Source organism: Pseudomyrmex gracilis, unplaced genomic scaffold (assembly GCF_002006095.1).
Source record: "Pseudomyrmex gracilis isolate BER0280 unplaced genomic scaffold, ASM200609v1 scaffold_53, whole genome shotgun sequence".
Classification (NCBI taxonomy): domain Eukaryota; kingdom Metazoa; phylum Arthropoda; class Insecta; order Hymenoptera; family Formicidae; genus Pseudomyrmex; species Pseudomyrmex gracilis.
The window spans coordinates 635,536-661,482 of NW_018020637.1; the positions used below are offsets into that span (position 1 = coordinate 635,536).

The following is a 25,947-nucleotide window of genomic DNA, read 5'->3' on the forward strand; positions in this document are numbered from 1 at the left end:
TAAATCGTTTTCTAAATTATTCGCTCTCTACACAATTCTTTACAAAACTCGGTCGCGCAATTCTCACAATCAGTTACAACATCTTTAAGACGTAAAAAAGCTCTGAAATCGTCTGACAATCAAGTGATTTGAAAAAAAAGCATCTGCAATCAAATCTATCTCGCTACTTTTTACATTTTAAATGTAAATAAAATATAACAATTTTCTATTCAAACTCTCGAATAAGAAGCACAATAAACTTTCTAACTAGGAAAACACGTTTCTCTCCTCTATATGTCTAAGAAACGGGGTATCGCAACAAGATAAATTTTCTCACCGTAAAAAGAGCACGTGTATTACCTCCATAAAGAACAACAACGGCTCAACGACGCGGGCGTTGTTTCGTTTTGCGAAAATACGCAACGCGCGCGAGAAACAAAAAGATTTGATCCCGGTTTCGCAGTAGTAACACACCCGTCCAGTTTCACCGTTTCGTGTTCAACAGCGGATCGCGAATGATATGTTCGTGCGATTTCTGATTTTTCAGCGAGATATTTCGCGTCCGTTCGAAAAATGCGAACGCGCTTTACCTCGCGATTTTTCGTTCTCCATTGTTTACTTTTCTAATTCAATGTATAAAAGAAATATGTTGCCGATAAAAGAGCCACTTCAATACCAGGTGAAATTGGAAGTTCTGCTCGCCAAACAGGGATTTTGATCCGATTCGATCTGGTTGCCGTGAAGAGACACGAATTGAAAGAATGTAATGCGAAAAAATCCCTCGAGTTTATTGAATTATTATGAATTTTTCAGAGAAAGAACAGAGAGCAATTCAAATAAATTGTAATGCTCTCTAGAAAAAACAAAATTAGCTAGCAAGATTGACACCTTCGTTATCGTCGTGAAAGATTCATTTCAACAAAAAAGTTCGAGCTTTCCTCTCGCATTAGATCCTTCACAATTTCCAAAAAGTTTTGTTTAGCGCTCATTTGGAAATGGAGATTCACGAGGACCGACTTTACCTTAAGAAAATCGCGCATAGCCATTTGCGAAATCTCGATTGCTTATATATCGATTAGATGTGTATATTTATATTTATAGCAATTGCGTTTTTCCAAGGACTAATACAATTAGGTAAATAAATTACCTATTTTACAGACATGTAAAACTTCGAGTTATTTATTTCTTGATAAAATTCAAGACTGCGATAACGCGCTTTGTGGCCGAACGAGTGTCTTAGTCGGTCGTCGATAATCTCGAAGGCGAGTGTCGACACATTTATACGTTTTTTTTTTTTTTTTTTTTTCATTTTTTTTACGGAATATGTCTAATGCTTCTTTCCCCCTTCGTTGCGCCTTAAATCGCTAGCACAAAAATAACTCGCACAAAGAGGTACACGATGCCAGGGTTAAGGAAATGGGGAAATATCAATCGGGGGAGATATTGAAACCCGCGGAACGACCCGAGTACACACAGTGAGATTGAACATTTAGCTAGACATCCATATCCAAAGAGACACGACCGTAGTTCACAGCGTGGAGAACGCGCGTGTTTGTGTGTGTGTGTGTTGTGATTGTGTTTGTGAATTTACAAAACAATTCGCGTGCTTGTAAAAATTTCTTCTCTCGAGTGTATTTTGTGTGTACTTCTGTGATACAAAAAAGATTGTATATATCTCTATTCACGATATATTTTCCGTGTTTGTGTGCGTTTTGAGGTGATGTGGCTTGGCAGATGTGTGCTCGAAAGATCTTCGCGGTTGCAATTACATATGCGTATCTTATAGAATTACGTGCTGCCTGTGATGTGAAATGTTTACGTGTGTGTGTGTGTGTGTGTAGTGCAAGTGGTATATTCGTTACGTTCGCGCTCTTGAAACAGAATTCGAAGCGACGTTCTGCGTGACGGGGGCGACATGTTCTGTCCTCCTTCCTCTCTCGCTCGCTTTTTTTCGCGCGTTTTATTATATATTATATATATATATATATCCGTTTTTTTTGAACATTATAGAAAAATTTGTCTAGAAAAATCGGTCTCGGTTCTCGTCCAAGTACTCATTCGTTCAAGTATTTGGAACACGACGCTCTACTTCTCTCTATATATAATATATATTTATATATATATAATATGTATATATCAATATATATTTTTAGTTATCAATTGATTTAGGTGAATTGGTACCTAGGTAAGTTTTGCTACACAATTATATCGATCGATTAGTGGAGCGTGTGCACGTGTGTATGTGATAGTGTTTGAGTGTACGTGTGTGTGTGTGTGTGTTGCCGCTCACGAGTGTCTTCGACGACGCGTTCGCACTCCATGCTCGCGGATTTATGTGTGTTGAGTTGAGAAAATTTTTGCCTAATATATTGGGCCGGCTCGCGCGCACTCGCGCGCGACATCGCCGGCGCTTCTCATATACATATGTGTATATATATAAATTTGTCCGCGATAACACGCGATATGCCCGCGTTCTTAATTCATTTACTTCCCGCGCGTGCCGCTTTTTCTGTCTCTTTTTTCTCTTTCTCTCTCTTTCTCTCTCTCTCTCTCTCTCTTGTGTTTTCTTTCTTCTTCTCGCACGATTTGCGAGAAAACACACTTTCTGACTCGTATGTAAAATTGCACTAACTAATGCTCATATTTCCTCGTCGCGTTCTTCGCCTCTTCCTCTTTCCGCGCGCGCGCACGGTTCTCGTGCACTGATTCTTCAGGGTTTTTCTTCAGGTCAAAATTATAATTCTAAACTTCCGTCGAGTGCGTGTGTGTGTGTGTGTACGTGTGTAAGAAAAGATCCATTGTGTCTATTGTAATGTATAGCGGATAGAAAAATTCATATTCGTCCAACATATTCGTCCTATTAACGTACGTGTACAATTGTATCTAGTGCTTGTTCTTTTAACTATCTCTCTCTTCAGGAAACAGTTTGCATGACAACGCACACTCGACGAGACTCATTCAAAATTTTTTCTATCTTGTATCTTCGGTTCTATTATTATTATTATTATTTGTTTTGCTCTATTCTTCCCCCAGATTCAGCTCGATAAGATATCGCCTTTCTTTCGTCTCTCTTTAAACGACGAGGACGCGCGCGAGTCAAAGAAAAAAAGGCTGCGACGAGAACTCTGTGTTGCTCTTTCTTCTTTTTTTCTCGTCACCTCTTCTCGCACATTTTTGCTATGTTATTAGAGTTTTATTAAGTTTTCTTCTCTTTTTTTTTTTATTTTTTTATTTACGCTACACACGCGACTCCCGTCCACGTTGAACGCACGCGTCTTCGTGTCTTCGCGGGCCGAATAACGTGTCTTAGACGAAGGGACGGAGGGTCGTCGTTGAACGCGGCCACCTTTATCTCTTTTTCTCTTGCTCTGTGTCTTCATTCCCGCGACACATCGCCCACTTATATTGTATATATAATAACGCGTTCCCCCGTGCGGTGCCCTAATTAAACGCCGTCTAATCTCTACACGGCGTGACAAGATATATATATACAAAAAGGAGTACCAAAAAAATAAATATATATGTGTATATATAGATGTGGAAATTACTTCTTTTTTTTTTTTTTTTGTCCCTTCCTCGTTAGATTCGCACGCAACGTGATCCGTTGGTCGCATAATCGCCTGTGTGCTGTGTGTCATATGCGTGTCTGTGTGTGGGACTTGCGTGTACGTGTTTTCGCTCGCGACCATGACCGCGTGCTACGCGTACGTGTGCGAGTTTTTGTGTGGGTGTGTGTGTGTGTGTGTGTAAATATGTGTATTTGTGTCTATATAATTTTCAGTATGAATTGTACAAAGTCTGATACGTGTGCAGAAGAAGAGTATCGCGAGAGAGACTCGTTATGCGAGGTTAAACTACGTCTTCTGACCGCTGCTGCTGCTGCTGCTGCTGCTGCTTGTTGCTACGTACAGAATATGACTGTATTATTATTATTTTTTTTTTTTTTGTCATCTACGAAGCGGAACACACAACGTTGCATACTAATTCCGAGCACAACGCTTCCTAGTCCTCGACCTCTGGCCTTCTGTCTCGAGAAGAGCTCCGTCGACGGTATACACGACCCGGCTATTGTCGGAAGTTATTGTGAGACACAACTCTCGCGAGGCACCGCGCTCTTTGCACAACAAAAGGGATCGCTCGGAGATTGAGGGAGAGACCCGATATACAAACTGTTAAGAGTTACCGATCGGAATTATCAAAAGTACTTTTCTCTTTTTTTTTTTTCTACGTTATATATATATAATATATATATTATATCAAAGAGATATTCTCGAAATCGGCGTATTCAAAACTCTATATAACAAACACAGCGGTTTTTCGAGAAAAAGCTTCGTCTTTCGGAATAAAATTCGAAAATTGAGTTTATTGCGATTATCAGAGATCGATCGGAGTGAGTTATCACAATTTCGATCGAAAGAAAGCCGGAAAGCGTGTCACGCATAAAAATTATAAATATTTCGATCCTTCGCTGCACCCACAAGATTCTCTATTCTACCAAACCCTTCGAGAATTCGAATCTGCGAATGAAAATGTGGTTATTTATTTTAATACACGCCTCGGTCGAGATGTGAGCTCTTCACCCTTGCGCCCCCCCCCTCTCCCTCTTTGATAAATTTTTCTTTCTCCTTTTAAATTGAACTACGGCGAAGTTGTGTTTGATTATATACACATCCAGCGAAGAAGTTGGTTTTTACTTTTAAAGAGGGATTTTAAGAAAAAACGTGCACACACAATTGAACGCACGGTCGCGATTATATAATTAATAAACGCCCGGTTTTTTTGAAAATCGGTTAAAAGAGAGGGATTATTCTCGGTGTATTTGTATGTACACAAGAGCGACAACATGCGGCTCTTTCTATATATTAAATACGAATCTATATAATAGTGTGTTCCGCGCGAAACGCGCGACCCCTCCAGACGCGCCGCGCACATTTTCCATTCAGCTATTCGGACGTATGTGAAGAGAGTTGTTTTTTTTTCTTTTTTCTTTTTTAATTAGGTACGATCTCTATATGTATGTAGTTATATATATCGCGTAGCCTTCGGATTTTTCCCCGTCTACGAGTCATCATCACACTTCCTCTTTTCTCCTTTTTCGCCTACTTTGGCTTCGAATTAATAATAATAATAATTGAAAAAAAAAAAAAAAAAAAAAAAACGATACTCCTCCCGCGTTCCGTTTTTTTCACACGTTCTCTCGCTCCACGAAATCGAGCGCGAGGTCGTTTTCTCGCCGCCGCGCGAGAGAAGACGCCGCGCGCGCAACGATCGTTTATTGCACGTGATTGTTTAGCAAAGTTGAGGGTTGTAGAAATTTGTCCTATTCTCGCTCATTGCGCGCGGCGACTACGCGGCCCTTCTCCCCTTCGTCCTTTTTTCTTCGAGAACAAGTAGGCGAGAGTCCTCTTCTCTCGCTCGACGAGCGAACGCACGCGCGACGCGACGCGACGTTAAAGCCGGAATCGCTCTCTCTCTCTCTTTCTCAGCTTTTCGGAAGTTCTCGACAAAAGAATCCGGTACGCGGCAGATCTGAAGAATCTGACGCCCGTAAACACGGACACTTCACGGTATCGCTCGTCGCTCACGCGTGCAATTATACGCGCGTCAAAAAATTGAACTATTTCGGTTTTTTCAACGGTTTCCGTTTACAACCCTTTCTTCCGTCGTCTACGTGACACTTTTGCTATAAACTCTCTTTATCTCTTTCTCGGTTTTCTTATGTTCGTGTTTCTTCTTCGATTACACTATTTTTCTTCCCCTCACTCGTTTTTTCTCTTTTTTTTGAATAAGTTAATTAGTAAAAAATCATTTTCTTAAGTGTTTTTTCTCTACGAGCGCGCGGTCGCGTTATCCGCACGAGAAACGCATTACACAACGCACCTATGTAACATATTATTATTATTTTTTTTTAATAAGTTCTTAACAGCTAGGAAACCGTGTGTGTTTTCTGTGTGTGTTCTGTGTACGTGTGTTGTGATAAAGAGAATTACCTAATACACAGCGGTTTGAAGCGTGGCTTTTTTTTTCATTATTGATTAACATCCATTTACGAACGGCTCGCCTCTCTTTCTCTCTCTCTCTCTCTCTCTTTTTCTCTCTCGGTGTGTCGTCTCCATCCTCTCCGTATCACTCTCTTCCAGGTTTCCTATCAGCGCTCGTCGATCTACGCGTTGTTTGCCGATTCTCACTGCCTTCTTTCATTCCTCCTGTCACTCTTCCTCGCGCTTACTTTTCTCGCTCTTACTTTTTTCTCTCATTCTCTCTCTCTCTCTCTCACTTGCTCGCATTCTCTCGCTCGTTTATTCTAGCAACACACGCTCGCGGCAAATCAGGTACTCGCGTTTCGCACGAACACTCGTCGCGCGGAGATCGCTGCTCACGAAGCACGCGCTTTCGGTCGCGCTTCGTCTAAAAAGCGAATAACGTCAATTGAAAAAGCGCGAGCCCCGTGTTCACCGAGAAGTCGCTCGCCGGCGCTCACCCGGATCGCGAATCAAACTCACTCCCGCTCGACCGGGGGTATCAGACGATACGGGGAGGGATACTTTTGTGGTCTCTCGGCTGCACGTGCAGCAGCAGCCGAACTCGGAAGAGGCAATTCGTGCGGCGGATCGAGACGCGCTCGAGGCAAATCCGGAATTGCAATCGCGCTGCTTGGGCGAAACTTCGGTAAACACCCGAGGAGGGATCGGCAATTGATGCCGACGGATCGGTGCGCGAGAGCGGCTCCTCCCCTCCCCCTCACTTGCTCTCGCTCTTCTCGAGACTCGCGGTTAACTAGGATATACATACATCGAGTACACACACATATATATATATATATATAAATATATATACATATATATATGTATATGTATATATATATATATATATATATACTCGATCTCGCGGACCGGTGCATCTTACAGCGCAGACAGATAGGATTATACGTGTAACGAGTAATCGATATACTGAGAAACCGTGTCCGTTCTCTTCTGTATCCTTCTGTGTCTCGGTATGTGTCTCTTGTTCCTCGTTTCCCGACTCGACGATGTCGGACTCGGCGTTGGATCCGGTCGTTCTCTTCCTTTCTCCCCTCTCATCCGCGGTCTCTTCCGGCACTGCCGTCGCGAACGCGAAACCCGTTTTCAGTTCCGGCAGAGTCCGGTGTGCATCGGCGAAGCTTGATACGACGATGACACTGACACGGCTGTCGTAACACATACACACACATATATATATATATATATATATATGTGAATGTTCGACATTCACATCAACGAGTCGCGTTACGGATGTGAGGTCGAAGGTCGGAACGACGCGCCGGCAGCCCGCATCGGCTCGGCGGGCAGCAGCGGCTTGGTTTTTCTTTCTCCAATATAACCGGTACAACTTCAAGTAGTAGCAGTGGAGTAGTAGTAGTAGTAATTTGTAGTAGAATAGAGTAGTTGTGGTAGCAGTAATAGCAATAATAGTAATAATAGTGGTAGTAGAGTAGAGTAGTGGTAGTACGTGACGATCGAGTGGTAGTAGTAATAATAGCGGTTTTGAGGCTGTGTTCTCTTGTTTGTAGGTAGGTAAGTAAAGTAAGTAATATATGGTGTGGACGGGGGTGGTTTGGGGTATGTGAGGGGAGGGTTAGGGGGGAGGGAAATATTGGTAGAGGTGGTGTAGTTAATTAGCTAGGGCTGCGAGACAATTAGGGACAACGCAGCTGGGGTTAACACCAGCGGAAAGGCACGGCCCGAGGCCGATCCGCGCCTTCCTTCACCAGCGGCTTGTGGAACTCCCGACCTGGCCGGGAGTGGATAGTTGCCCAGCAATGCTCGCAATAGTACTGAAAATAAAAAGTATTACGTGTTAAATCATCTCACTTCATTCAGTTTATGAAAAAACTTAACTGCTTTTTCCTCTTTCATCACTAAAAATAAAGAAAAAATAATATATTCAAACAATTAATCCAACAAGATATTTTTTGCTATAAAAAAAAAAGACAAAAAACTGATAAAAATATAAAAAATCCCTTAAAAGTGTTCTACTTTTTAACAAAAGCTACTCGTTCCAACGTCCCATGACATTCGCACGTAAATCTCAAGATCGCGGCCTTGAACCAATCGAAAGTTAAAGCAACACTTTAATTTATAGTTTTTTTTTTTTTTTTTTTTATTATCCAATAACGATAAATATGATATATTACGATACAGAAGCCAGAATATACCTGTAGGCAGGTGACGTTAGCGCAGAAAAATGGCGCGAATTTGCCTCCACAGCGCTGACCTTGACATTCGTCGCACATTTGATCGTCGAGAACGTAGGGTTTTACCTCGACCTGTGTGAAAAAAATCCGTTATATATTTAGATAAACTATTATACAAAAAAAAAAAAAAAAAAAAAAAAAAAAGAGATTCCGAGATTAAAGTCGCGTGAGTAGTCGTGAGATCGTCCGGGAGATAAAGAGCACGCGTCTGTACTCTAGACACACCAATATCTCATGTGCGCTCTTCAAAAAAAAAAAAAAAAAAAAAACAATATAAGAGTACAAGAATAGTCGGAGAAAGAATAAGAGATAAGCTCGTAATTTATGAAGTTTCATTTAATAATATTTGAAGCAACAAATCATCTTTCAAATCACGGGACTTATTTCTATCATTCTTGTTCTAAACCCTTCATTTAGAAGTCTCATTTATTTCTAAGAAGAAGAGAGCGAGGAATTATTATTTCCCTTTGTACTCACCCTTTTGTCAATGTCGCCGTGCTGCAGCTGCACGAATCTCGCCGAGATGGCAGCTATGTAGCTCTGCTGATTACTGAAGGCGACTCGGCCGGCTCCTTTGGGATATTTGAGCTCGGGATCGGTGTCAATGCCGGCGTAACAAACACCGCCGTAAAGCCGATCCATGATCATGGCGAGCTCCACGGCCTTGAGCGGCCGCGGGACACCGCCGACGAAGACGGTCTTTCGCGGATCGAGCGGCATAGATGCGTCCAGCACAAAGTCGGCATCGCTAAGTCGCCACGGTCGGATTTGCACAGGTTTATCCTTGATTGTGGGTGAGCTAACGCAAAGATAAAGCTTGTCCTCGTCTTGAATACACGCGTCTATCAACTGCTGAACCGAACCCTCGTCCTGTAAAATAAATAGTCAAACACAGTTGTAAAATATATGTAGAACTCTCTGACAAATAGACGGAGAATATTGAAACACGAAACTAATAATAAAAAAAACTTGAAATATTATATTACGCGTACCTGGAAAAGCAGAAACGCGTAGCCTTTTGGTGGAAAGTAGGATTTGCTTTCTGCCTTGTGTGGCCAGTCTACAACCAGAGGACCAAAGCGCCGAAAACTGGCTGTGATCTCATCTGTCGAAAAAAGATTGCATCGCAAAAAATCACATCAATATTGTTCCAACCAATCTCTTGTTTGAGCAGTATCTTGAATTGATGTTTTAATAAATTAAATTTTCTTGATATTAGAATATTAATTTGTTTAAAAACTTGATGTTACCTTCGTCGATATCTGGTGGCAAACCTCCAACGAAGACTTTCCTGGAGAAGCGCTCGCCAGTTTCGCTGCCCTGGCTGTGAGGACTGCTTCGACTGGGTGACGAGAGCGGCGCCGCTTGGGATGCAGTTATGCCACCGCCGACCCCGACGCCGACACCTACGCCCACACCGACACCGACGCCGTCCAGCTGACTCGGCGCGTTAGGATCTTCCAACAAGGTACCACTTTGCTCCTCGAGACTCGGGAAGAACGGAGATTTGCCTGCGAACAAACAAGAGAACGTTGCTACGTGAGCAATCAAATTCTTGAAGCCACTTGAGAATTTGTATTGTATAAATTATTGTATAAATTACAAAATTCGAATTAACTTGCCAAATCGTATCGTACAGAACGTAACTTAGCGAAACAGACTAAAATGTGATTAAAAAAAAGCGAGACAGAATTATCTCGTGTGAAATAATTGCATTTTGACTTTCTTGCGCCGTAACACGACGTGACAGGTAAGAGTTTTGAAATTTACGCGCGGCACGCAATCGGCACCAACATCGCGAAACAAAAGATTGTTATAAATCGTCCGCGGAAATCAAGGTCCGGATCTGACATTCGTTTGCTCGTCGAGGAGTTCATTATGCAATTGTGCGGAATCACGTAATAAGCGACGGGAGAATCACGTATTACGTACGTGGTTGTGCGCGCGACGTATACGCGACGTGTACGCTTTCAACATGTCTCTTTTTTTTTTTTTTTTTTTCGTGAAACCGGAAGTTTTTGACGTTGTGCATAGATGAAATATAGCCTCGTAAAAAAAAGTAACGTTGCTTGCATAACGGTCTTGATGCTTCTAAAATCGCCGAGAGAGATAAGGAAGACGACTCTCGAAGATATTGAACAATAAATCGTTTTAACGATGCTTCTAAATAGAAGTTACGTTAGAAATTATATTTGGTGTTCGATATATAGAGACAATAAACGATTTGGTGGTCGTCGTCACAAAAATTGATTCGCGTAAAATCTCAAGCGAGAGAGACTTTGTTTTTTTTTCAAAAGAGCGGAAAGTGAGCACACAAGTAAATAAAGATTATAAAAGAGCGATGTGAAAAAAAAATTCTGAAACATCGAAAAAATTGTTTTAAAATTGCCTTCGAGGAAAAATAACCTCCTGATTGTTTCAAGCATCTTTCAACTACAAAGTCGTGTGTATAATAACTCTTAAATCGCCGAAATAAGTGTAATCATTGAATTACACACGCGGGAGAGAGAGAGAGAGAGAGAAAGAGAGATTGAAAGTTAAAACGCCGCGGGCGCCTCAAAGAGTCCGACGTGTTGTACGTATAGATGTAATTTGACGCAACCGGATCCGTCGGTTTCGGAGCAAGATGGTCTCACTCGCGCACAAGCGTAAATACATACACGTTTAAACCGCGTGTACTCGCGTACGGAAGATCACGCGTGCAACGAAAAGTCATTAATTATTCGCACGCGGATAATCAGCGAGGCGCGATCGGCGCAAACGTGAGAGCGTGAACGACCGGACTCGATAATTCGGCCAAAGAAACGGATCCTTTTGGGGGCAAAGAAATCAACCTCCATCGATCATCGGAAGCGATGGGAAAAAAGAAAAAAAAAAGAAGAGGAAACTCACTATATCTCCTTCGGATGGGAAACCGCGCTCTCCTGATAAACGTCGCCATATCCGCGACGATTGGTAAATCCACACGGATTACGCGAGAGAGATTCCGCACTATCTATCACGCACTCTTTATCACTATCGTTCGCAGGAAGCGGTTTGTTTCTGTCGTCGTTGTTAAGGGAGAAAAAAAGAAAAACAGTAAACAGAGAGCATGAATGACTCGACGAAAGGCGTCGCCCGACGCGCGACTCGAGAGACAAGCGAACGTGCTGTTTAGTCGTTTATACCGTTTGCACGCGAACGCGCAATAATATCGAATCGAAAAAAATAAGCGTGTGTATGTACACACGCACACACGCACACACGCACGCACGCATATATGTACATACATACGTATGTTACGTATATCAGAGTTTGATAATGTTTAAGACGAGCCCTTTTCGAGTATTTGCATATCGTTCACTCTATCTGTAATTGACGATAAATACACAAACTTCAGCAATATACATATATATAGTGTGTGCGTGGAGAAAATAGTATTTATTTTTACAAGATAGAGTCGTAAACGCTGTCGCAAAGTCGATAATTATCTCTCTTTAAACACAGTTTACGTAGATAATGCGTAGATAAATACACGAAGACAGATAAGAAAATGTAGATCACGATGCACATGTATTTTCGGAGCAAATTCTGTCTCGTAAAACGGAACCGCACACATCTTGCGACTGAAGAGAAAAATCAACAAGAATTCTCCGCTGTGTGACAAAAATACCGAAGTTGATCGAATTATACGGAAAGTTTCGCTATTATAGAAGAGATTATAAATGAGATACCCCGCGTTACACACAGAGCGATGTTTGATAACGATAATTTGTCCGATCAATTTTTTTTTTTTTTCCGTTTCGCGTCGATACGCCACGCGTTCGGGAAGAAATTATTGCCGCGAAATCGCAGCGAATTCAATTCTCGTATGCGCGAGAGATACGACCGGGAATTACGCAAGAATACGAGTTGATACGTAAAACGGGCGTGTGCAACTATACACATCGGTAATTTCACGGTAGGAAGAAGTTTTAAGCGCGCGGCGCACACAGATTGGATCCACACACGCTGCGTCGTTTTAGTCGCATCCAGCGTTTCTATTTCCCAAACGCCACTTATGCAAGAATTTACTGTTGTTTTACGACTCCGCAACTGTTCTGCGGTCACATTGTCACGCATATTTATACACACGGTTTATATAAACAAAATTCACGTCACGTGACAAGACTCTTCTTCAGGTAAGCGATACTTTTTTTTTTTTTTTTTTTTTTTTTTAATTCTAGTGAAAAGCGCAAGTGTCGCGCACTCTTTCGTACGAAAAACAATTTACAAAAAGAAAAATTTCTGCAATTTAAAGTCTCAAGTCAATTTTATTTGATAATAATTCACGAGTAAAACCATTTTGAAACTTTTTTTAATTTTTAAATCGCATAAATTGTGTTTGTTTTTTACTTGATTAAAACAAAGTAAAAACAAACTTCAGGTTCGCGTATATATATATTTATTTATTATTACATACACTTTTATTTAATGCGCACTTGAATTGATAGAAACCGGTTTGTGTCATTTGTGCGCCAATCCGTTCTCTACCGTCACGTAGGGACTTTACACGCGCGGATGATTGCGGTAAAACTAATAATACCACTACCGACCTTTCTCCTTTTACACACTCTATTGTGACTTAATAATTTTGCATCACAAATTGCCCGCCGCGCTGCCAATGACGTTAATCCGTATATATGTGAACGATACATTACGCTCTCCGCCAAACGATGCCGTCCGTCGTGACGTGTACTGCACTTTCGGGGGAGGTTCTTACGCCTTACATACATTAGCATAAATAACACTCCGAGCGCTGATCTATAATTTCGCTAGCGAAATCGATAACACGCAAACGAACTCTCTACGACTCGCGTGCGAGAGGGATGAGCGACGACGTTACGAATTATCTCGCGGCTATTCGTCCGATCTTTTCAGAATCTGTGCGCAATTAATTTGCACGCGTTAATCAGCTGCAAAGTTTTGATAGAAAGTATTTTTTTTTTTTTTTTTAACGTTCCTCATTTATGTTTAATCTCTCTGGTCCCAATTTCGAGTCTTGTTTCTTCATCGAAAGTTGCAATTTGTAAACACACTTTTAACACTCGAATTTTTTTCGAATATATTGTGAACATTTGTTTGCGCGCGAGATATTCCCGTCAGCAATATTTCGTCATTGTGCTATTTGTTTGTGTTTACATTTTGGGGAGTTTTCGACACGATCTTTTCGTTTCGCGATTTCGCCGCGTAAGAAAACATTTCATTCGGGACGCGAATATATCTGGGTCAAGTCGTTGGTTCGGCGTTTTGGTGGCAATTTTGAGAGCGACACGAGCCTCGGGCGAAATCGAAGCAAAACAGAACAAAATTGTAACACACACACACATACACACGTTTTGCGAGATTGCGATTATTGCGAAGTTGTGAGTATTGAGAACGAGATTACGCGCGACGATATATTATATTGGATACGTTATTATTATTACAGTGGAAGCAATATGTTTCAATATCCGGTTATCTCCATCGCGCATAAATAGATATCGGACTACAAGCCTCAGATTCCTCTCTTGCCGAATTTCAAATAACTTCGTAGCATTATGCTCCGGATATTACCATAAGCGCCGAGAGAGAGAGAGAGAGAGAAAGATTCTCTCTCTGTATTTTATTGAAGGGTACAGAAATCGAACATTCATCGAGTCGCGGTATGTGTTTTCCAATAAAATCCGAGAAGTATTTATGCGGACAAATGACTGAAATTAACTGAAAAATTGAAACCGAACCTATCGATCATTAAAATTCGACATATTCCATACAAAATGCATGTGGTTTTTTCACACAGACAATCTTTCAATATTAAAAACTGCGCAAAAAAAGAACCAATTTAAAAAATGAATGTGTTAAAACTTGTATATTCAAGTCGCGGGCGAAAATGTCGCGGTTTAGGAAACTGATCCACAAAAATTGTCACGACGAAATCATCCGATCCGAAAGAGCGCGAGAAGAGCGTAACGGGAAGGAAATGAGCAACCGCAGATCTTGAACCGCCGCATCCGGAGCACATGTGAAAAAATACCGAATAGAGACCGGACGAAGAAAAGAACATCCGCGCGCGGGATAAGAAGCCGCGAAGTCAGTCACCACACCAACAACGGCGCGTCTTCTCTCTTTCTCTCTGCACGCTCTGATTCGAGAAAACCGCGAAAGGATCCTCTCACTCCCCGATGGCGCTAGCATCCCGCTAGTTTACAAATTAGTCGGAAGTCCATCGTTAGCCAGTCGGAGAGGCGAGCCATCGATCTCGACCGGCCGCGCTGGCTCGTCTTCAAGACGCACGTCCCGCAACTACTGCCGGGATCAACGACTTTCCCATCACGCGGCGTGTAATAACACGCGTCGGTCGTAGATATATGTTGTATGTACGAGAGTACGGGTTTCCCGTGGGACACGCCGCGAGTCAAAAACGATACAAGCTGTTTTTCCTTTCGCGCAGTCGCTTTTCTTTATTCCCATCAATTTGCATGCGGCAAAAATCACTCGGGTTTCCTCCCTTCGCGCTCGCAATCAAACCCGGCAACCCACTTCTTTCCCTACCCTCCCTCAGGCTGTTTCACCTTCTCTCGTCGGGAAGGGAAACACGAGACAGAACCAAAGGACGGGAGAAAGGGCGAGGGACGGCAAAAAAGGAATAAGCCGGGAACGCGCACGGGAAGCCAACTATGACGACGAGCACGAGAACGATGATGACGCGCATTCAATCTGATTGCCACGACGGGGGAAAAAGGAAGAGAGAGAGAGAGAGAGAGAGAAGGGAGAGGCAGAAAGAGAGAGCGAGAGATACAAATTTCTCTCGCCGAGAAAGGGCGAAGGGAGATCTGGGCATTTATGTCGTCTCTTGCCGTGAAATAGATTCGGATGTCTCCCCGACGCGGAGAGAGAGAGAGAGAGATGAAAATTCGTATGACAATGATCAAGGGACCGCTGCGCGATTATCCTTCGCGTAGGAAGACGTGTCCGGATTTACTTGCAGGTGCGTTAGTCCCGCGCGATGAGAATTGCACCCGTTTACCTTCGCCGAAGATTAGATTACAGCGCGCGCGCTGTGCAAAATATTACATTACGCAGGTTTACGCACGCATTCAGTAGTGATAATTACGTGAATAAAAAATATTAGCGCAAAAATCTATATTGTATGTAATGACACAAATAATTAATGTAAATAAATATATGTACGTGCAGTATGTGTAAATATTTAACTCGCAATTGACTCAATTGCCGCATTTTGTGTAAAGAGATACAACAACGAATCAGTTAATAAAAGTTAATTATGATAATCGCGACAAGTGATACGTCCGATAATCGCTCGAGGAAACGAAAGCTCGAGGTCGCACAAGAAAAGATATTTGTCTATATATTCGAGAACTCTTCGTACGAAATGAAAGCTACGCTAAGACGAGTAACAAGAAAGAACTTATGCGGGATTTCTGTGACAGTGGGTAGAAATGAATTCGTATCATCTCGATTCAGAGAGCGAGAGAGAGAGAGAGAAAGAGACGTTATATCTGAATTACACACAACCCGCTTAACTCTGACTTGACGACTAAGCCACGACGTCCTATAAGCCTTTGAAATGAGATTTTGAATACTTCTGCGAAGAAAACGAGAGATGCAACCGAGCTTTGCTCCGCACCCTAAGTCGAGGGGGAAACGGTCGAATGGAATTAGAAATTTAGAGAGCGGTAATTTAGTATTAGCGCGAATTGACAGTATCACTAAGCTGCCGCGCTTCCCCAACGTTTATGTTCCCAGGGAATGTTAACGGAGAGTTCAAGTTCAACGCGCACAGCGTGATTAATACAGCTGTAATTTCGATATGGCTTTTATATAAATTGGCAACAGATATAAGCGCGGTTGTGTGTGTGCGTGTCGCGCGACACTTTTGAATTTCTGACGACCTTCGTATTGATCGTCTGACCTTTTTATAAAAATTGCAACGGGAAGAACACAGATATCTCATCGTCATCGTCGATAATTTTGTACAAGTCTCGAAGAGATTAAAAAAAGACAAAAGATAAAACGCGTTCTAATCTTTGAACGATGATCGGAGCCTCGATATTCGATCGTCTTAAAATTCACCTCTCGATTGCGGCGAAGTTTTTTTTCGAGTTTTTATCTCTCCCGATAACTCGGAAAGAGAATTATCAGAGTCTGGACATCTCAATTAAAGGAAAAAGACGTTTGAATTGAGATCAAAGAGCTTGGATTAAAGTTCGAGCTCTCTCTCTCTCTCTCTCTCTCTCTTTCTTTCTCTCTTGCGCGACACCGCGACACTGTGTGTAATTTTCCTGTCGCAAAAGTTAAACTCGAAACGCCAACTGCATTAGAGCCCGCGGTGCGCTTCTGTACCCGCAAAATGCGTTCTAATTCTGCCTCGGACATTCGTTACGTAACGCGCTGAATAATACGCGTCTCGCTCGCATGAATCTAAAATCGGCCGAGAAAGAGAGAGAGAGAGAACCGACACTCGCGGGATCGGATTATGTATGCGCGCCGCGTGTCTCCCCTGGCTTTCGTGCGCAACGCGACACAAACCGTCTTGCCAATCAACGAAAGAAGAAAGTTACAACCTTGCCGTTCTCGGAAAGAATAAAGCCCGATGTTAATGGGATCGTCGCGACGCAATCCAAGCGACGACGTCGTGTAGTAACCGCCGCGCTGCTGATGCCTCGGCGCTATTGCGAACTCTTCTCTGATTTATTGCGCAATTCGTTCGGACCGCACGTACATATCGACGAGCGCGCATTTTAAGCGATCGATTTATTTCGGTTTGCGCGAGAGAGCGCACGCCGGCCGCATATCAAACACTGCACTGATGACATTTAATTATCACGTATCTCGCGCGACACAAATTACATAAATATATGTGTATAAATTTCACTTCGGTGTTATTATCTATTGTTATTAATTACACGTGTTTTAGCGCGCGAGCGTAAATTGAGTGTGTATAATTCATCGTTTCAGATTTTTAATTCAATGTTTTGACAGCGCGCGCGCGCGCAATTTCTAATTATGAAAATAAGAAGAGTGAACATTTTTATATCGTTTTCTGTTCCGCAGCGGATACACGCGCGCTCATCTTATTCGAGATAATGCGCGACGACAGGCGGACACTTTGTCACTTTTTTTCAAACGCGAAACAAGACGAGATTTTCTTTCCGCGAGATTCACGGTGTTTCTACGTCTATTATAACCCTATTATCGTTATTTACTTCTCTTCTGGTCGTGCAGGGATCGATTACTCGGCGCGTTCGATGACACACGGAAAAGGAGCTCTGAAACTCTTCTCTCTTTGTCTCTCTTTCTCCCGTTTTCTCTCGATTCGCCGTCATCAATCATTCCGCGACTTTTTTGCGGAAGCTCCTCGATCGCGAAGGGGATTCTCTGCGAGGGCGATCGCGACGCGACGGCGGATTGTAATTTTAGAGCACACGGCCGATCGAGCGCGAACACACGCAAAAGATCCTCTCCCGTTGATGCTCTCCCACTCGGTCTCTTCTCTCGAGCGTGATGTCAACACGATGTTGTACAGCCGCGTCATCGTCGAGGTAATGGAATTAAGCTCGCACTCGTTTTTCTCTCGACCTCATCGCTCCCGAGAAGATCACTCTTCTCTCTTGTGCAAAAATGTGACACGCCGCGGTTCCCCTCACGAATTGATCCCACAAGTCACGAGACGACTTTTTATGGATGCGCGTCTTTACAGTCGTAGAAAGAGAATCGTCACAAGTTTCGCAGTTATTTATATTTCGCGTTCCCCACAATCGCGGAGACTTGAATATTTAACCGTGTTCGCACGCCGCGTAGCGAGGAAGCTTGAAAAAAAAACATAACGCGCGTCGTGAAAATTGAAGTGTCAAAAGTAGTTAATCAACATCGCGAACGCAAGTAAATAACGTGCTAATAAATAAGAGTAAATAATTAACGGCATTCCGTTCGGGTGGTAATTGCAACGGCGAAATTGACGTGTTTAATTAATAGTTGCTGAAATATATTGACATATTTATTACCAAAGTGCGCACGCACGCGCACACAGGCCGATGTGCAACGATTGTAAACGCATGCAACACGAGTCGATCGTCGGGGCTGCTGCTGCACGGATCGTTTATTTATAGGGCGAAAGAGGGAAATATCGGTCAGCGCGCGATATAGGTCACGTCGATAAACTCGTTCGTGGCGAACTCTGCTGGGGGGTTAAAGAAAAATTATATCTTTGCGGTCACACACACACACACACATCTCTCGTTTTCCTCGATCGTGGCGTGGTAGAAAGTGATTCGGAAGAGAAACGTTCATTGGTTAGAAACTTCTCTTTCTCTTTCTTTCTCCAGTCGCTTTTAATTAATTTTGATCCGAATTAATTTATTTCTTTTACTTATTCAACGCGCGACAACTTTCGAAACGCGCATTGAGAAAAATATCGAAAGACGAATTATTAAGCGGTGTAACACGTTAAAGATTTAAACGCGATATCGCAGTTGAAGTTGGAAAGAAAATACAAATAATCATAATAATAAAGAGCGCAAAACTATATATATTCGCTTCTTACAAATCATTCTCGAGAGAACGATAATAATAAAAATTGATCTTTACGAACGACGCGCGAACAAGATGGAGAAATGAAAATGGATTTTCATGAGGTGTACTTATGCGCTCTCCCCAACCGGGATAAATTTCCATTTGCGGTTGAACTCCAGTTTACAACTTAGATTCAATTTGCGAACAAATTCTCTCGTTCGCAACTCCATTCAGGAACTGCAACTGCCGCCGTCGCAGCAGTTGTGCGAAGCGCGGCATCGGTCGCGACCGAGAACTCGGAATTCCCCGCAAACCGCAGAATTTCGAACAGTCTCCGAGACGTCGCGGCCCCGATCGTAATCAGTGTGATGTAAGGCGGGGGTAAGGCCGTTGTGGGAAGGGGTTGCGTTCCTCCACATTACGGGTCAACAAATTCGGATCTGTAGGTCGCATACCACAATATACGACGACAAGTTGCGATACGTTCAGAACGTATTGGAGAACGTGACTGGCAGTGGTGCGCGCGCGCTGATATTGATTAGACGTGACCGGGGCCCAGGCCCGCGGCTCGGTTCCCGGGCCTCGATTTGCCATCAATCATCCCGTTCTCAACTCCGATGGGAGCTTCGATCGTCAAGGGCGAGGCCGGCGGCCGGTTTTGCGCTCGAGTGTTAGAGACACGCTCGATTCGCTCAGCCGCGTTGCGCGATCGGTTTCGCAACACTTAATCAATTCACGCGATGAGGCAATAAAATTATTTTTCATTCACGAGCACAACTCGATTGCCGTACGCGGAATTTGACCTAGAATCGCGTATTGAGAAAAGATTCTTTTTTTTTTCCTCTTCAAAAAACAATCTCGAGAGAGAAAAAATATCGCATATATAAAAAAGTAGAGGAAAGAAAATACCTCGATCGGAGCAACGTACGATTGGTTTTTTTTTCCTTTACACGGCAAAGCGTTTTAGGGGAATATATACTTTGGAGAAATATATACTTTGTGCGTGTGTGTGTGTGTTCTACGTTTGAGACATTCAAACGACAACCCGATACGTAACAATGTTTCTCCGCCACTCAAGCGAACTCTCGGCTGAGAAAACAGAACGAATTGCGTTAATTTAACTTGAGGGAAAAACGTCAGACTTAATGTCAGACGTGGCTCGAGTGGTTCCTAAGTGAGACTCGTGACATAGGAGGAGAGCCGCTCGTTCGGAGGGTGGACCGACCCACGAGGAAAACACGTACGCGGGGATATCGCATGAACCAGGGGGATATAGAACGTGGAAGTGTCTCTTCGTTACACGGTGTGGATTCGTACGTGTGCGTGATAGACAGTGCGCAGCACTAAGGGAAGGGAGAGAGAGAGAGAGAGAGAGAGAAAGAGAGACAGGGACTTTAGAGCCCCGGTTCGGCACTCTAATCCCAGCGCCTTTACCCGGTTTTCACCCTCTGCGCGCCGCGCCGCCACCTCTTCCGAGCGTCTTCTCCGATCGATTCGCTCGTGCACCGAGTGCAGCTCTCCTCGGTTTGGCTGGTACACGCTGCACATGGCGAAAGCCCGGCGCGCTCTCTTATGTTGGTTCCGTGACAACAGAAAGGCACGTAGAGAATAAAAAAGAAAAGAGAGAGAAAAGCGAGAGAGTTATTTCCGCGAATTAGACAAATACATTGATGGAGAATCTGACGTGTGTGTGTTTTTTAGATCTTTCTCTCTTCGTCGATTCTCAAAACACACAATTTGACTTTTGAAATTGACGAATCGTTGACATGAAATTGTGAACGAAAAACGTATTGAATTATCAGAAGAATTTATGTTCTTTATCTGTTTGTACAAAGTCGATTAGATAATGAGATTTATTATCACGATTTCGATCGAAGTGTGTTTTCATATACACTTGAGAAAATTTATAACTGACGTTCTCGCGGCGAAGAGAAAAAGAGAAGTTTCTTTCCTCGTAGAGAAATGATCGATGACTCGTTTATTTTCGATACAACGAGCGCCGCGCTCGCAAATTTCCGCGCTAACGTTCTCCTACCGGCTTTTTTCTCATGGGTTTTTGCTCGGCACGTGATTAGGAGAGCTTTTATCGGTCATGGGAGAAGATTAAACGACTGGTTCGAAGTAGGGTAGCGCATTATTCGTCAACGATCCGCAATCAGATCGGATCCACTTTTGCGACCGCTCTCTCTCTCTCTCTCTCTCTCTCTCTCTTTGGCTGTACGACCTATTTTCCGATACATATATTTGGAATTGGGTCGTCACGCTTTAGTTAATCTCCCCGGATTTTCGATCTCGTGGAAGCGGGAAACGACGGAAGAGAAACGGAAGGGAGAGAGAGAGAGAGAGAGAGAGAATTCTCTTTCGTTCGGTTCAGCTAGTTTGCCGTGATCGCGCGCGATTCAATACCAATAACGATAACGTCTTTTTAACGACATTACGTAACGAGCGAAGTGGTCTTTGCGTGTAACTCGCTAAATTAAACTGCAACGTCTCCGGAGCCGATTAAGTTCGTTACCGGCGTATTTGGACGAATTTCATTTTTCCGCATCCACGGAAATCCTGCGGAAAACAACGCTTGTTTCGATCAAATTAAAAGAGAAAAAAAACATTAGAAAACAAAAATACTATACAACGTTGCGTAATAAAATTTTTATCGAAATCCCGCGAACGAGCCGAGCGACTTTCGTCTCGCGCGATTCGTTAATACGATTGTGTCACGCCGCGAGAGAGAACGAGACGGAGAAATGGCAAAAACCATTGGAGTGATATTCTTCCTTCTTCGTCGTTTCGTTCGGAACAATTCATATCGCGCGCGTGATATTCCCATTTGTATGTTAATTTACAACGATGTACGGCGGAGGAGAGAAGTCTTCTCGCTGATAGCGAGCTTAAGTCGGACGTTCGAATGCCTACCGCACCGCGCGCGTTTAAATTCCAATTTAACCGGCATCGGGAGAAACTTAAGCCCGTTCCGCGGAGAGGGCGGAAAAGAGAAAAGCGGGGATATATACGGGGGATAAAAGGCAGAGCGGGCCCTTGACGCGCCCCTCGCCCGATTTCAATTCACGGAGAGCGTCTCGGGGGGCGGAGGGGGAGGGAGGGGGATTAAGCGTGATTGGACAGGTTAGCCGATTTCCGCGAGCCTCTTCTCGAACGAATCGCGCGCTCTAACGTCAAGACGAACACGCGAAAATCGCGACGCACGCGTGATCGGAATGCGCGAACTCGAAAGACGGCGACGAGGGATTGCGCCGAGAAAGGGGTTAGCAAAAGCCTTAGAAGTTATCCGAGTTTCCATCCCCGCCCTTCAAGAGGCTTTAGCTCGCTCGCTCGTATTTCAACGCCGCCGGGATATATTCTCTGGACGAGGGGGAGAAGGGATATATATATATCGTTTGGAAGGCGCGACGGCGGCAGTGGGGCTTCGACGACCTCGTTTCCATCGTTTAACGCGAAATTATTCACGTTAATGCTCTCTCCTTTTCCACCACCTCCTCCTCCTCCTCCTCCTCCGCCTCCGCCTCGTCGGGCGCGCACGCGAGATAAGAAGATGCGCGCCCGCGAACTCGAGTGCGCGTCTCTCATTCGTTATTCCACCGGCGGCTTTAATTAATGAGGTCGTCTCAAGCTCGTCAAGCTTCCTGCGTCGAACTTAATTGCAAACCGCGACCAAATGAGAGTTCGAAATTTACAGCCTGGGAACCGGAACGACGTGATTCGTCTAAGCTGTATGTATATATACGGAAATCTACTAACTCTAACTTTCGAAAGTAAACGGTGAATACATCAATTGCGGTATCTTTAAGAAATACAGTTTGACAACTATATAGATTTTTATACAGCATTATACTTTATCGTGTATCGTAATTTATTTATTTATGTACTGGGAGAAGGAAAATTTCCTTCAACAACACAGGAGGAGGCACTAAAATATGTGCACACGCGTGTCTGAAGAACGTCGCGAAAAAACGAAAAAAAAAAGCGAATCCTCGGAGGAAAGCAAATCGACTCGCGGCATCTCTCTCTCTCTCTCTCTTTCTCGTCCGTGTGTACGAGCAGATGCCCTCTCATCACGCGGAATTACATGTGAAAAGACGGCTCTTAAGGACGACCGGTTGTTGTGAAAACAGAAGTCTCTCTCTCTCTCTCTCTCGACAGAGACGCGCGTGCGATTTGTACGGGGAATTTATTGAGTTACTATGTAATGGAGAAGAACTCTCTTCTCTCTCCTCTCGTAAGTAAGAGGCGTGCACGGTGGCTGGGAAATATGACATGTGCTTATTATCGCGGGTTTCTTTAACGGATTGGCGTGACTACCGGGGCGCGAGCGAGCTAGAAGAGAACGACGCCGGCGGGGGTTGGCCGTTAATTTCGGACACGCGCGTTTTCGTTCACGATTATCGGAAATCGATCGACTCCTCCCCGCTAACGACGTTTCAAGCGGCGCGGAATAGATGATACGAAAATACATCGTGTCAGATCCCCGAAAGGGATAACGCGGGGCGGAATATATAGGTTTAATCGATCGGCCGCGAATCACGAGCGAGCCGAGCTAAGGCTTCGCGCGCGTCTTTTAATCCCCGCGGGGATTAAATGTGACCTTATGGCCTCGTGACGACAGTTTGTAGAACTTTAGATAATATAATGACGGAACGGAACGCGGAAAAAGAATTCCAATGTTTTCGGAGAAATAGCTGCGAGTTTGACGCAATTACAAAAACAGGAGGAATTTTAATTAAAACGCAGGAAGAGAGACATGTATCGCGCGCGAAATAAAAAGATGTAAAGATAATCATCGATCTCTCAACTTTCAAATCAAGTCGACTGATAATACGAAAATACAAAGCATTCGTAGAAAGGAGGAAATGATAATAAAATACTTTAAACGCGTCGGAGTATCGACATTCTCCTACCTTTCTCTCTCTCTCTCTCTCTCTCTCTCTCTCTCTCTCTCTCTCTCTCTCTCTCTCCCTCTCTCTCTCTCTTTCTTCTCATCGCTATCAAGAGATAACGGCTGAAATAATTGGTATGCTCGGACAGGTGGAAAAAAGCTGCGCAACGCGAGGGTTCACATCGCCGCGGGTCAAATTGTCGCTAATTGGTGTTACACAGGAGAAGATGTATGCGAGCGCGTCTGAATTCTTCTCGGACGAGGTAGCGGGGAAAAGAGGAATCGGCGATGCGAACACATTGTATGCTAATGTGGCTATCGCGAGGTGTTCCTCCCCGTACGCCCGGGAGGTGCATCCTCGTCCTCGTCGCTGCGCAGCGACGAGTTGCACTTGCGCGGACGATCGATCGCGCCGAGCGTGAGTTACAGCGCCGTGCTTTCGCGGGTCAAAGAGCGAAGCTATTTCTAGACACTCTAGTCGTTACCGTTCGTCATTTTAAACCCAGGCGAGAGAGAGAGCCGCGACTGACACACACACACACATCTTTCAGACACTTTTGCGAAAGGGACACCTCTTCCGACACGTGCCTCCCTCCCTCCCTCCCTCCGTCCTCTCGCGCGTTTCTTCGCGACGACAACGCGCGATGATACTCTACGTCGAGTAAAACGGACAGTTAATTTACACGAGGAGACACGCAAACGCGATTAACGTCGACGCAACAATCCGTCGTTAGAAAGCCGCGCGCGTCTTTCGACAAGTCCCGGAATGGCGCGCGGACAATCGTCATAATTCCAGGAAAACAAGCAACGCCGCGGGGTAACACGCGAATAAATAAGGAATTCACCTTTACGTTTGTACGTAGAAAAAGCGCGTTTTGACGTCACTCGTGTTAGCGAGAAGTTCTCCGATCGATCGTTGCGGTCAGTGAAAAAAATCGCGAATGTAATTGCAACAACATGCGCAGATCTAAGTAGGTGTATCTCTTTCCCCCGTTTCCGCGCAATAGGTTCTCCAGAGATACGAAGATCTGACACGTAACAGATGTGTGAACATGTATGTGTGTTTATCTTATTCCTTGCGGTTGGAAATCATTTTCTGTCAATATAATTCGGCCCGATAAATCGAGAAACGGAAAACGAATTCAATTCTTTGTGTATCTTCTTTTTTTTTATAATAATCTATAAAATTAAATCGAATTAAATTAATTGAACTGACATTTATTTAGGTATTTAAAACTGATATTATATTATTTTTATAAAAAAACAAATTGATAAAAAAAATTAATATTATGTTTATTACTTAATTTTATTACTGCTTTATATATATATAGGATTTATATATCGAGTTGCATTGCCTCGCTATTTACCGCAGTCCATCTCACTCTTACTGGCAAAGCCAGAGCGTTTTTTTTTTTTTTTTTGATAAAACAAATCCGTTTAAAACTAATAACTACAAGTATTCCTATCGAGATAACGTTATCAATATCTTTTTTTTTTTTTTTACACAGGGGAAATAATATTCTCACGCGACTGTTATCTTCCGAGAAATCCCTTTCCAAAAAAAAAAAATTGCGTATCGCGCGTCTAATCGCGAAATGCGCGGAGCGATTTGAAATCGGATCGAAAAAACCGTGCGCGCGATTCTCGTTGAAAAAAAAAAAAAAAACAAACAGAACGAGAAATAATGGCGAGATGTATTCAGAATTGCCAGCTTCTGTCGGTGGTTTTTTTTTTGCATAGTGTCATCTTTAGAAAGCCGATCTGTGACTGTGGTCGCGAGCCCTCCCTTTTGCTCGTCATCTCATCGTCTCGGGTCGACCCGAAATAAAAAAAGAGGGAAAAGGACCTCGAGGGCCGTCGTCTATGAAGACAGAAGTGATACGCACGAAAGACCATGTTTTCGTTTCAACGCCCAATGACAGTTATGGAACATCCCTTTATATATATTGTATATATATATATATATATACACACACACACACACGCACGCACAGAGAGCGGAGGAGGGACGCTCAGCTACGGATCAATATTACAGGTAGCTCTCTACTCCCCGGCTGTGCAACCCCCTTACCGTCCCCCTTCCACTACGCCCACCGCCCTTCCTCGACCTCACCCGGTAATGCCCGGCTTCGCGTGGGTAGATAGGTAACGGTAACGTATACACACGCGCGTGTATACCTCTATACTGGCTCCTGCGTGTTTCACGTGGGTCCGGGTTGCACCACACACGATGCACATACACCGCAGTTTTGTCACTCGAGCACAGGCGGTAGGTCTGTGAACTGTAATTTTCGCAATGCGCGACAAA

General features: G+C 43.7%; 1 protein-coding gene across 2 annotated transcripts in view; it reads right to left on the minus strand.

Annotated features, from left to right (window-relative positions):
* Positions 1–831: 831 nt before the first annotated feature.
* Positions 832–25,947, minus strand: part of LOC109853719 (translational regulator orb2) — a 131,670-nt gene continuing 106,554 nt past the window's right edge. For both annotated transcript variants that reach the window (XM_020426084.1, XM_020426085.1), the window contains 5 exons: positions 9,466–9,726; positions 9,208–9,320; positions 8,693–9,085; positions 8,177–8,287; positions 832–7,795 (listed from right to left, as the gene is read on the minus strand). In XM_020426084.1, coding sequence (XP_020281673.1) covers positions 7,679–7,795; positions 8,177–8,287; positions 8,693–9,085; positions 9,208–9,320; positions 9,466–9,726 — 995 coding nt within the window. In that variant the 3' untranslated portion in view covers positions 832–7,678. The remainder of the gene's footprint in view (positions 7,796–8,176; positions 8,288–8,692; positions 9,086–9,207; positions 9,321–9,465; positions 9,727–25,947) is intronic.